General features: G+C 39.7%; 1 protein-coding gene across 4 annotated transcripts in view; it reads left to right on the top strand.

Moving 5' to 3' along the window:
• fam135b (family with sequence similarity 135 member B) overlaps positions 1-12,430 on the top strand; it is a 50,165-nt gene that overhangs the window by 17,321 nt on the left and 20,414 nt on the right. For all 4 annotated transcript variants that reach the window (XR_004020572.1, XR_004020571.1, XM_030741107.1 and 1 more), the window contains exons 4-8: positions 874-1,013; positions 5,542-5,612; positions 6,247-6,420; positions 7,893-8,019; positions 11,721-11,880. Coding sequence is in view for 2 of the 4 variants with exons in the window: in XM_030741107.1 (XP_030596967.1) it covers positions 874-1,013; positions 5,542-5,612; positions 6,247-6,420; positions 7,893-8,019; positions 11,721-11,880 (672 nt within the window). In the remaining 2 variants the exon portion in view is untranslated. The remainder of the gene's footprint in view (positions 1-873; positions 1,014-5,541; positions 5,613-6,246; positions 6,421-7,892; positions 8,020-11,720; positions 11,881-12,430) is intronic.

Genomic DNA, 12,430 nt, shown 5'->3' with positions numbered 1-12,430 from the left:
TTGTTAGTTAGTGATTGTGTACAGACTGCGTATTCCATGCAGTTTACAGGTGACCGTGGCTGCCCTCTAGTGACCAGAGCAATTGCAAGGAGATTTTTGGTGCAGCACCATATACCTTTTTGCAACCAATTTCACCTAGCAAATGCCAGTAACCACTTGCCAACCCTAGCAATCAATCGTTACCAGGGTGTGACTACCCAACCTCTAGGCCTGTGTGAGCAGGGCTTTGGGGGAACCAGTTCAAAGAGCTTCAAACTATTTTTTTTGTACCAGGTTGTAAAGTTATTCTTGGGAACTGACTTGCTTTTAGAACCAGTCTACAGTAAGTGGCCACATCAAGAACTGTAGTTCTTGACACTTCCACTTTGGGTTCCTTCTGCTGCATGATTTTTTTTTTTTTATTTACTAGGTCAGCGTACCTGGCTCAGTATACCAGGTATAATGGCTGGACAAACAGATGCCTACAGTAGAAGCTGACTTGAGAATCTAGGAACATGAATGGAAACATAAGCTGTTAGTGACTCAAATTTTCAAATTTGAAAACATTTACAGTTTTTAATCACTTGTTTCTGGAGCTAAATATGCACATTCAGATCCCTTCTAAATCTCTGTACATATGTGCAAAGGTCAAGAACTGCGTAGAGTCTCACAAAGCTGTCGCCGCTGTGCAAACATCAAGCGAGGCAGAAAGCCTTTTTTATTTGTACTCATGACAATGATGCATTTCTGAGAAAGCTCCGTCTGTTATCGGTTAAACATTCATGTTTAGTTTTTTTTTTAATACCGTCATGGATCTGTGTCTTGTCAAATGTGCATGTTAATTGCTGCACTTGAGTGACAGCCATTATGCTGTGCTGCTGTGTCCCACATTAGGAGAGTGCAGCTTTAGCTCTGCGGGGGTTTACGACGGCACCGTGTTCAGCCGGATATTTCAGATCCTTTACAGAAATGAGGAGATTGCGGTGAACGACTGTATGATCTTCAAAGTCCACCTGCTGTTGGACGGAGAACGGGTGAGTCATGCTGGTGACATTTTCTGTACATGCACGCACGCATTTGCAGTTCAAGTGAAAAAAAAGATGAGAGGAAATGGACTTCCATTTGTTTGCTTGTATTTTATCAGTCACTTAATGTTGAAACTGAAAAATGAGATAATGTTTAATTACAGTGAAAATGGTTGCATAATAGTTTTATTCCATAGTAGCTTGTAGCTTTACAGCAAATTAATGGCCCGTAATTAATGTGTTTCATCATTCTCTATTCCCTTCTTCACTTGTTGTTTTTGTCATCTGACATAAACAATTCTCCCTGTTCAGAACAGACACATTTATTCCACTTCATCACAGCAGATATCTTACACAATAGGGAGTAAAAGAAAAAAAATATAAAAATATACAAAAAAAATATGTTGAAAGAGTTTTTGCTCAGTGTGTTATGTTGCTTTATGTTTTGCAGGTGTTCAGACTTATATAGATTTAAAGCACAGGTGTCAAAACCATTAAAATTATTGGGCCACGTACAGCTCAATTTGAACTCAAGTACAAAGGTGTACTTTCTGAAAATGTTGACATGTAAGGATTTATCCTGCAGAGCTTTGAGATGTCTTAAGCCTCAGTCACACTGGAGTGAAAATAGAATGGCAGCCTTCTTCATTTTTTGCAGTTGGAGACCGATTGCAAGTAGTTGCAAGTAGTCTTTCGAGGTGATTGCACAGGCCACCTGGTGGCAGGCAACCTGTCTCCAAACAAATGCAGTTCGACTCAGAGTAACTGCAGTCACTCTCAGAAGGTTTGCAAATAAAAGCAGGCAGATTGCCAAAATGTTGCAGTCAATAAGTCTGTACCGATGAATGCCACTTGTCTGTGACACGTCTGCTTGCAGGAGGGGACTCGACTCAGCTTATTGCCTACTGGTTATATTCTGATTATATATTCCTATACAAAGACAAGATTGCCAAGCACCTATGGCAGTTTGCAGTTAAATCGCCATCCTGCAGCAACTACATCACAATTTGTGGAGGAATTTCGGTTTCGTTTTGTTTTTAAATCTATGAGGTTCTTGCTTTGAAGACAGCAAGTAATTACAAGTGGTCACAAACCTGGTGCCTTTGAAACAAGCATTTTAAAGGCAATGAGGTCGCAAGCTCATTGCACGTGGTTTAAATCATTTGTGCCGTGGTCTCCAACCATCATTTTCCCTAGTGTGACTGTAGCATAAGGAAAAGGAACTGCAGTTCCAACAGTATGTCAGTTTTTCCACTTTCTGTGACTCTGCTGTCATTGCAAAAAAATACATCTCTCATAACTCAAACAATCAACATCCCTTCTTGGCTTGTGAAGTTTTACTTATATCTTTGTAACCAAGACCTGGTTGGTTATCGGCAACAAGCTGTAGGTTTGACACCTCTGGCCTGTGTAGGTTTCACAATCACACCATAGACTCTCCCCTATCTAATTTAGAAAACTGTAGTATATATTGGCCTTGTTTGTTTATTTTTAGCACCTCCAGACGAAGTACCAATGAGCTTTTGCCATGCCGAGGCATCCATTGTCCGTCTGTCCAGCCACAATTCACAAGAATCTTTATTCCTCTGAGAGTATCGGACAGATCTTAGTGAAACTTGCACACAACGATCACCTAAAGGGTCTTCACCCAAATTATGCTCAAGGTCAAGGTCACATTTTTCTTAAGGGCAATAGCCTGTGAATTGTGAGCAGGATAAACTACTGCATCACTGATGTTCTGGTTAAACAGTCTATGTGAAGACTTCAACACATTTCAGAACACATTATTTAAACAAACTCTTGAAAGGAACAAATTGAAGTTAATGTAGCTCTAATCTTTGAAACTACCTACTCTGATGATTTACCTTCTCGGGCCAACAACCAATTTTGGGAGCCTTTCAGTGTAGCCAGGATACTTTGATACAGTAATCTAGTTACAAACTTACTGCTCAATGTTTATGAATGTCTGCTAATTAGTGGCAATTAAAAGACAAAAAGAAATACTAGACTTTCACATACCAAAGCTGAAACACAAACATCTTGGTTGAGCTGTGCCATACAGCAGTTAACCTTTCATTCCAGGCCTAAAGTTAAGATTTGCCAGTAACCATATGGATGAGTTATGAAACAATTCACCTATTGTAAAGTTGTTATGAAGAGGAAATTATCCACAGAGACCAAAACCATTTTGAATTTTTCTACCAGGCTGTAAGCATAATTTTAGTTCTATAAAGCTGGACATTTTATCATGAGACTGTACGGGCATTGACTCAGTTTTGGAATGAGTCTGAATATTTTCTGTAAGGGTCTGTGGGCACAGCATTTTACTTTTTTTTTTTTGTTGACTAAGTTATCACTGGTTTTTAAAGGTGATGACATGATTGGCAGGAGTTTGTTCCCCCACCGATAACAAAAGCTGTTCACTGGAGAAGGTTATTGCCTTTTTCAAAACAATGCTGTCCTTACCATTACAGCGACTCAACTAGTGTGAGGGGTCCTGAATTCATAGACTTGTTCCACGGAATTAATGTTATGCAACTAAAAGACTCATGTAAATTGCCTGTGCCCCAGACTGCCCACATTTAGCGCAAATGATCAGGTGTGTAAACCTGGCTGACAGGTATTGATGTTCCGTATCACTGCGGGCACGACCCTGAGAATCCACTCTGCCTGTTTTTGCCTTTGGGAGCCACCAGAGCTCAAATTGATCAGCGGTGACAGTGGTGACACAGGCTTGAGGCTGGGACGTGGGAGAGGGAAGATGGTCTTGTTTGAGGCTAATCATCCATTTGATAGCCACAGCTCACACATTAACATTACCCTGCACTGTCGCTCAGCTGCTCCCTAACATATGGTATGCACGCCTGGTTTACTGTGGAAGGATTCCTGCTTCTGCCAGAATGTGGATTTTCTGTCTCACGTGACAACTAATTTTAGAAAGTTTCATTAAATGTAGGTGTCGGTGTGGAGGTGTGGAGACAGAGGAGCTTAAAGGCATATCAGATTTCAGCTGTAAGCTCTCCCGAAGGCTCCCTGCTCATTAACCTTCCGGAGGTTATCTGCTGTTCACAGCTACAGATAGCACAGACAAAAATAGCCTCTCATTTCCCCTGTGTACACCCGACGTTTCTTAATCAATCAGACTATAAATATTAGATTTATATATTTACTGTAAGTTCTACAGAGGCAGAACTGCACATCTATCCTCAAAAGACTGTTGCATCCATTTTCCGCGCTGGCTTTGTAGTTTCCTTATATCGTTTGTTTTTTCACTTTGTTGTTCAAATTTATGCCATTATATTCTATGGCACTTTGAACTTGAGAGTAATTGAATTTTTTTCAGGGCACATGAAAGACAGAAATGCGGGAATACAGAGAATATAAATACTTAATCAAAAAGGAGGCTGAAGTGGCCAAATCAGAATTGCAAACAAGGTTGGTCACATTAGCTTGTATGCCAAATCGCAGCAAATCCATCACATCCTCGTTGGTTACTTGTGATGGCTGCTCCTCTCCATAAATTCAGAATTTCACATTCTCTCTACACTTGAGTGACAGTAAATAAATGAGAGTCAGGTCCTTCTCTGCAGAGCACAACTGGCTGCTGTACGGTTTGATGAGTGCGACGATGAGGTGAAAGCTGAGGCTGTAGCTGTCACAGTCACCTCGGGGAGATTTTTGAACTTGTTAAATGAACCTTGTCATCTAGGAATGACATTTATAAACAACCAATAGATAGCAGCAAATGCTGGAAGTTTTGAAAAAAAAAGGGATGGGGGGATTTGACATTTTCAGAATATGTTTATGCTTTTGTTAGGGTGAAGTTATCAATATCTACTTTTACTGACTTTAACCTACCTGCCTGTGTTGTCTAAATCTGGACATGAACCCTAGCCTTATGTGTGACACACCCACCAGCCACCCCAACAACCTCCTGCAAACTAAAGTGCTGTATATAAAAGATGAACATAGCCACCATGATGCCACCTATTGGTGTGTGCGAATTCCAACCTGGCAAAATTGATTTGGCTTCTATTGCTCATTTGCCCTGTAATAATGTGGAGGGTGTTGTTTTTTATACTTGATCCATTTGGATACTGTAGTTAGGGGTGTGGCCACCTTCACTGACAGGTGGTAGACACAGGGGGCTGTAGACTGATATTGAGGTTACTAAACGAGATCTCTTTTAATGGAATTATCGGACTAAAAATATGACTTGCTGTGTGGTACGGTCCACCCAAGAAGTTTGAGCAGTTTTGGTGAATGAAATTCTAGTATTTTATTATTGTTTTACTAATTAGCAGATATGTGCCTGTCCTTGCACCCATACCAGTTATTAGTGCACATTGCTAATAAAGCTTGCTCATAGCTTATAACCTACCAATAACCTTAACCAGTGGAAGATTCACAAATCAGGAAGGTATGTAACAGTCATTTGAAAAATTGAATCAGTTTGGATGCAGCTTTTGTATTATTTTGTCCTGTTGTTGCTGTGATATTCATGCGTCAACAACACTTGTGTATTTCCCACTTGCAGGTAGAGGAGGCCCTGAGTGAGGTGGATTTTCAGTTGAAGTTGGATCTTCATTTTACTGACAATGAGCAACAGTAAGTTTGTGAACCACTTTGGAAATATGTGTTTGTGTGTGTTTGAGGTAGCGAGGGAGAGGATGCACGACCTTCCCATTTGGCTTTTATGTCTTTTGGCTCATAGGCATCACTTTAAGCCCCTGATCACAACTGTGGAGCACACGATCTGTGATTACAGGGATTATACTGTTTGCCTGGGACAAATAGAAGAAGAAGAAGAAGAAGAAATGTTTATTTTTCTTCAACTTGAAACTTTTAGGATCAGCAATAAAATCGCTTACACTTAATTGATCTGCACTCCCTGAACTTTATTTGTTATTTAAGTTTTATTGTCAGTGCAGAAATGTAACAAAGTATTCTACATTTAAACAATTACTTAAAGACAAGTTTAATAAACTTATAATATGGGCTACTTTTTTATTTTTGTCATGCAAATTCTTAGTTCTGAATTGTAATTCTTATGATTTAAAAGCAAATATAAGAAGTCATTTTAACTTAAATTTCACTTGCTTTACTGTTTAAATTAGCAGTTACTTTACAAATTAAAATCTACTGTATATATATTGTTGCTTTGTCATAGATTAAATACTAAAGGATGACTGAAGAGGCAGTTTTGCACTTAAAGAGTTTTTTTTTTTTTTAATTCTCTCAGGTTGGCTGATATAGCAACTGTCCCCTTGATCAGCAGTCGGACCCTCAGTCTCCACTTCCACCCACGAAGAGGCCTCCACCACCACGTCCCTGTCATGTTTGACTATTTCCACCTGTCAGTCATTTCCGTCTCCATACACGCTTCACTGGTTGCCTTACATCAGCCGCTACTCAGGTAGGAGCGTTTCACATCCAGCAGACCTTGAATTTTCACAAAGCACAAATATGTATCCGATATGGCGTGATCCCAGGGACCCACTGACAAACTTGATTAACTAGCAGTGAACTAGCATGGAACTATTTTGAGAATATTTAAAGATTCTTCTAACCATGAGGATGAATAACTACTCTTTCCACTGCAAAAAATAAAATATAATAAAGAAATTTGCTACCTAATTTTGCCAAACCCTGCTTTGAGTGATGTGATAGCTGGCAAAAGATGCCATCTTTGCTTGTATTAGACAAGAGATGGATCCATTAAATGCCTCGGTGCTTGTTTGCTTTGGGGAAACTAAAGGAGAACCCGAAAACAGCGTGTTTTGGTCTTTCTTGTCAATCAAAAGTCATTAGGCGATGAGCATATCATTGGAAAATGCTCCGTACTGCCACTTAAAATTACCACAATTTATAACGATGAACTCAACCCTAACCCAAATACCCTAGGCAATAAGAAAGAAAGAAAATAATCATTTGAATGAAGGGTTAGGGTTACCAGCTGTGACATTGGCTTCACTTTTCTACCTGGAAGCTACATCCACGTAGCTTATATCATTTCAAACCACATTTTTCGCTTTTAGCTGACCAATTAACTGATGCGTTTCCCATATAACATTGTCTTTTGGCTGCTGCAGCCTACAAATGCGACCAAATTTATAAAAGAACAAAGCTGTAATCTTAAACATCCAGTCATTAAAAGCATCCAGGTCTAACTTTCACACATTGCAAACACTATGTAGTGGATGTAGTAATCCCAAGTTGTGCTGTAACAGTTTAGATGTAGTATAATAATGAGCTTCTTGGCCTGGAAGTAATGCTTGGTAAGGTAGCTAGCAGAACATGCTAATGATTACAGCTTACATGACTTACAATGTCAACGCTACTTTTATATTTGCTAAGACTAAATCAAAACATCACCCTTGATAGTCAGCGAATGCTGGCTCTAACTCTGAAATATCAACATGTGAATAAATCTAAAGGCTGACAGCTGGCTGTCAGCCTAGTTTATGTTCTAAGCTATGGCTTTGAATACTGTTTAGAAAAGGGGTTAAAAGAAAGGTCAACCATCTGCAATGAGGGTGTTTTAGAGTCAAAATTTTAACTGCAATTGAATCCATACAATCAAGAAAACAAGAACCTGAGATGAACTGCTGGCACATCTTTTGCATTTGCTAGTGTATCTCTTGGGGAGTTGAATGGGTAGTTTTCCACACACTTATCTGATGAATTCAGCCATCGGTATCATAGTCAGTGTCCAGACCTGCATCACATAGATTACTGCAGCAGTTGACTGATTGAAACAGAACAGCTCTTATCTCTCAGCTTATGTCTTCCTTCAGAGTCACATACAGTACAGCATATACAGCACACACACACACCCACGCATGCTCATGCCTTGCCCCTGCTGTGTCCTCCCTCTTCCCTCTCTAGCTTTGCCCGTACAGGGAAGGGCTCCTGGCTGGGAAAGGGCTCGCCAGAGAGCACGAGTGACCCATCTGCCATGTCTGTAGAGAACCTCGTGTTTGGAGCTGGCTACTGCAAGCCTGTCATTTCTGAGGTATGTTAACCTTTAGCGGTTCAGCTCCTTTCAAATAGAAAGTCACACAAAGTCAAAGCCCATTTTGTCTCACAAAGCTGAAAACAAATGTCCCTCTTTGAGCTGGTTGTTCTCTTCGTTTTGTGAGCAAGCAGCTAAATGCCAAGCGATGACGTAAACGGGAAGGTTTAGGACACAGGCCGACAGATTTAGCTGGGATTTGTTTGGGCATGTCATCCAGAAGCAGCGGGATTTTGAGCTGGGAAGAGAGTCATCCTGATTTAGATTACAGATTCTAGACCTGCCTGTCCCTCAGAATCAGTCGTTTGTTGGGGCTGTGTGGAATCTTGGAGGCTTAAAAAACAGAGGCCAACGTGGTGATTATCACCGTGTGATGCTGTGGCGTTTCATACTATCTGCTGAAACCACTTGCCCAGGCTTGCAGACTCCAGGCTTCACATCTGGAATTGATAGGAGCTCCCACTGGAAATGATGGTGTTGTCTCTCCTGCCTCTGGCTTATTTATTCTTTACTTAAGATGCACAGTGACCAAAATGATAATCTATAATTATTAGTCAGGATTATATATGCCTTGTCTATAGCAAAATGATTTTTATTGCCTTTTAACTACCTAAGCATATAGTAAAAAAACTGTATTCAGTCGTAGCAGGTGGTAAAATACACTGTGACTCATATTAGTTATTGTGACTCAAGAAGTTCTTTCTTTAGTTTTGTAATTAGCCTTGATTCTAGGGCTGTGTAGTTAGCTGTCTTTCTGTGGCAGCGAATGCAATTAAGTTAACAAGTCCTACAGCCCACAGATGGCCAAGATAGAAGTCAGTGATTACAATCTGCAGCCACAGAGACACAACTAGTGTATAGCAGGGGTGTCAAATGTATGGGAAGCAAGGCAGAAGCAGCCCCATCAAAGGGTCTAGTGCGGTGACGTGATGATTTTGCAAAATTTGAAAAGATGTCATTAAAAATGAGTGTGGTGCTTTCATCATCTTGACGATTTCTATATTCCCAAAAGACTCCGTCTGAAAAGGTTTTGTGCATTTTTGTAGATCCACCGTGTAGATAGCTGTTCACCTGTAATGACAGTAGACTGACTGAATGTGGACACACAGAGACTCAGTGCCACTCATTTTTCTTCAGAACATGTCCAGTTGCAGATCATCTGTTTTGTAAACGGATGGTTTATTACATTACAACCACATTTAGATGTACTTCTTGACACTAGAAGAAAGGAAAATATCTTATATTTAAACATGTTACAATGCAATGATTCAACTTATCTGACCCAAGCAACAAACTCCATGGATGAAAAATAGTTTTAATCTCACACAGATTTTTTTTTTTAATCTTCTCTTATGTCTAGTCTCCAAATAAGGAGACATACTGTAGTAACACAGCCTCTCTGTGTCACAACTATTAGTGATGTATATGTATTTTTTGGGCTGCTGTTCCTTATTAATTTTAGTAATTATACTGACATAAGGTATGTAGAGTTGTAAAGCTGCATTTTTTTTTTTTCCCAGTGTTTTACATGTATAACATGCATCTCTCAGGTCTCCGCGGACGTCACAGTCTGCATAGTAAATCCTAATGAGCTCCCAGACCCCCACCCCACCTTGCTGCTCCTCCTCCCCATTTTTACTCCCACCCCTGACTGGGCACTTTAATAAGCTCAGCGTTTAGCCAAGCAGGGGGGTTCTGTTTGATCACAGTAATGAGTTCTGCTCACAAGCGCCACGTACCACATTGCTGCAGGTGAAATGTGCACACAATGCTGACAACTCGTTCACCTTTATTTATTTAAGCTTTTTTTACCTGCGGCTACACGTGTGCCATTTCCTCCAAGTGTTGCACTTCTGCTGTTATTTATGCAAAAAAAATCAGATTATTTATATCCAGTGGTGTATATACATATACAGTATCAGTCAAAGGTTTGCACTCTCTTGCTATTGAGTTACATGCTCACTGGAAGTGATTTGCAGCAGTATATGTTAATCCTGTTACAAGGTGATTCTTTTTAAATAGTTTTGATCCTTTTTGGTGTTTCTAACTAAAACTAAACATAAAACTTAAAAGAACACTGAAATTAAGTAAAATTAAAACTCTGCCTGTGCAAATACCTGCATGATGCCACAGGCTTCCATAGTAAATAAACAAAAAAGCAGCATTGAACGTTTCAATGCAGATTCTCACCATTGTCAGTGCGGAGAGAAACTATGGTTTTAGGATAATGACTAGTTCATAGCAAAAACAGCTATTTTTTCAGTTCATCTCCCTCACAGACTGTTCCCAGCAGGCTTCTATAAAACTAAAGAGAATTATGAAAGCAAACATACAGATGTTCCTTCCTGGTTTGGGTATACTCCACTGCAGCAATTACAGAGTGTGCACAGGTATGATGATAGGGCCGGCAACTTTACTAGCTCGAGGGAAATTACAGTACATCCTCAGATACTCAGATATCACATGCCTTGTGGAGCTCTGAGCCCCAGTGGTGCTACCAAACATCTCAGTCATGGGAAGAACTCTGTGGGTGGGTATCTGGGGGTCAGGGACTGTGGATGATGGCGATGACTCATAGCTACAGCGATAGTTTTTTTGGGTTGAGGACCACTAAGTCTTCAAGAAGATAAGTGAAAGATGCAGTCATGGTTTCAAGGCTTTGGTGATTTATAATAGGTTGCACAGTGACAACACATACTCTAAACTACTTTGGTGAAGCACAGCTAATGCCTGTCCTTCATTCTTAGAGAGCCATCTGCTGGAAAAAAGGTCCATATTACAACTCATATTTCGATAGATGATCAAAAAGCAGAGGGTTGCACTTGAGCTGCAGGAATTCTTTGTCCTGTTATCTTTCTGTTTTTGCACTGGTTCCTTATCAAGCAGATTTCCACCAACATTTAGCATACATATATCTGTATATTTAAGAAAACAAACACTCAGTGTTAAATGGCCTAACAGGCTGATGGGTGAGACACAGCACTGACACAGGTAACTTGTTTCTATTTTACTTGATGACACTCTTTAAATACAGTTTCACTTTCTTCCTTCTGGATCATGGTTCATATTCCCAAAGTGCAAAATAGCATGGTATAAAAATAGCTTTGCTACACCAGCCGTCACTCAGATTAACTAATCATAGTGCTTCCATGATGTGGAAGCAATTTGGGCTCTTTTTTCCTTCTCTTTTTTTTTTTTGGCACTTGAGGATGGATGACTCTCCTACTGAAAACCACATCTACCTGCAGGCACACGAAAAGGAACCTGAATCTGGAAGTTTGATTTTTAGGTCAAAAAGTATTATATTAAGTATATTTATGTACTATGTTAAACACACTGTTGCATAGATTTTATATAGACTATTGCCCAAACAGTTCCTTGGGTCTTGCAACCTTTTAAAAGCCCTAATGGGATGTTATGATCCGCCTGTGCCACATAAATGTATTGATCTGCTTTTACAGCTCACAGCAAGCTGTGTTTAAGGCCTATTTGTTTCATTGTATCAGATCTTCCGAGCAATTATTGTGACTTTGTCAGTGCAGAGGTAAGCTTCTACTACCAAGAGGTCAGAGCAACAAACCTTCACAACTGCCAGAGTGGAGCCTGTTAAGTTCAAGTATGTGTACTTGTTTGTCATTAAAAGAGGACAACTGGTGACCTACATAGTAGCTGACATTTCCTCTGTGTCTCCTTCTCCTCAGGGAAGCTTTTATGTGCCCAGTGAAAACTGCCTGCAGAGAGCGCATACGTGGCACCGGCGGCTCTGTCGCCTCCTGTTGGTGGCACACAGAGGCCTGCATGCATACTACACAGCGCTCATGAAGGAGATCCCACAGCTCCAGCAGATTCCTCTGGAATCAGGTGGTGCATAAAGTCTTGAACATTTTGCTTCATTGAAACAACTTGCGGTAACTGTTGTGTGATTTGGTGCTATATAAATCAAACTGAATTGCATTGAAAGTCTGATGATGTCTGAAATTCTTGAATTGGGTTATTTTAATAGTCCAGTAAACACTTCTTTTTTTTTTTGACAGTGTAAATTATAGATATGATTGCCACAGTAACAGAGATAACAAAAAATAAATATTCTTTTTATTTACATATCATAAAGTAATGCAAAATCACTCCAATATAAGCAGAGGATTACCATTCAAGAGTTTACAACTACTACTACATTACTAATTAAAGATATACTCAAAGTAATTGTTATGCATACTTACTCCTTTCAGAGTATTGTTACAGTATATATGATTTAATATTAAAATATTGACTCTGATACAGTGAGTTAGAAGTGACATACTATATTAAACATCATATTTTAAAAGCCAGTCATATGCTGATAGGTACCATACCCTTTAACCTTAATTATGTATATATGTAGTGGAGTACAGGGATACTTAGGTTAATTACA

The sequence above is a fragment of the Archocentrus centrarchus genome, chromosome 11, assembly GCF_007364275.1.
Source record: "Archocentrus centrarchus isolate MPI-CPG fArcCen1 chromosome 11, fArcCen1, whole genome shotgun sequence".
Classification (NCBI taxonomy): domain Eukaryota; kingdom Metazoa; phylum Chordata; class Actinopteri; order Cichliformes; family Cichlidae; genus Archocentrus; species Archocentrus centrarchus.
Note: the sequence above shows the minus strand (reverse complement) of the source record. Positions and strands in the feature narration are given on the sequence as shown.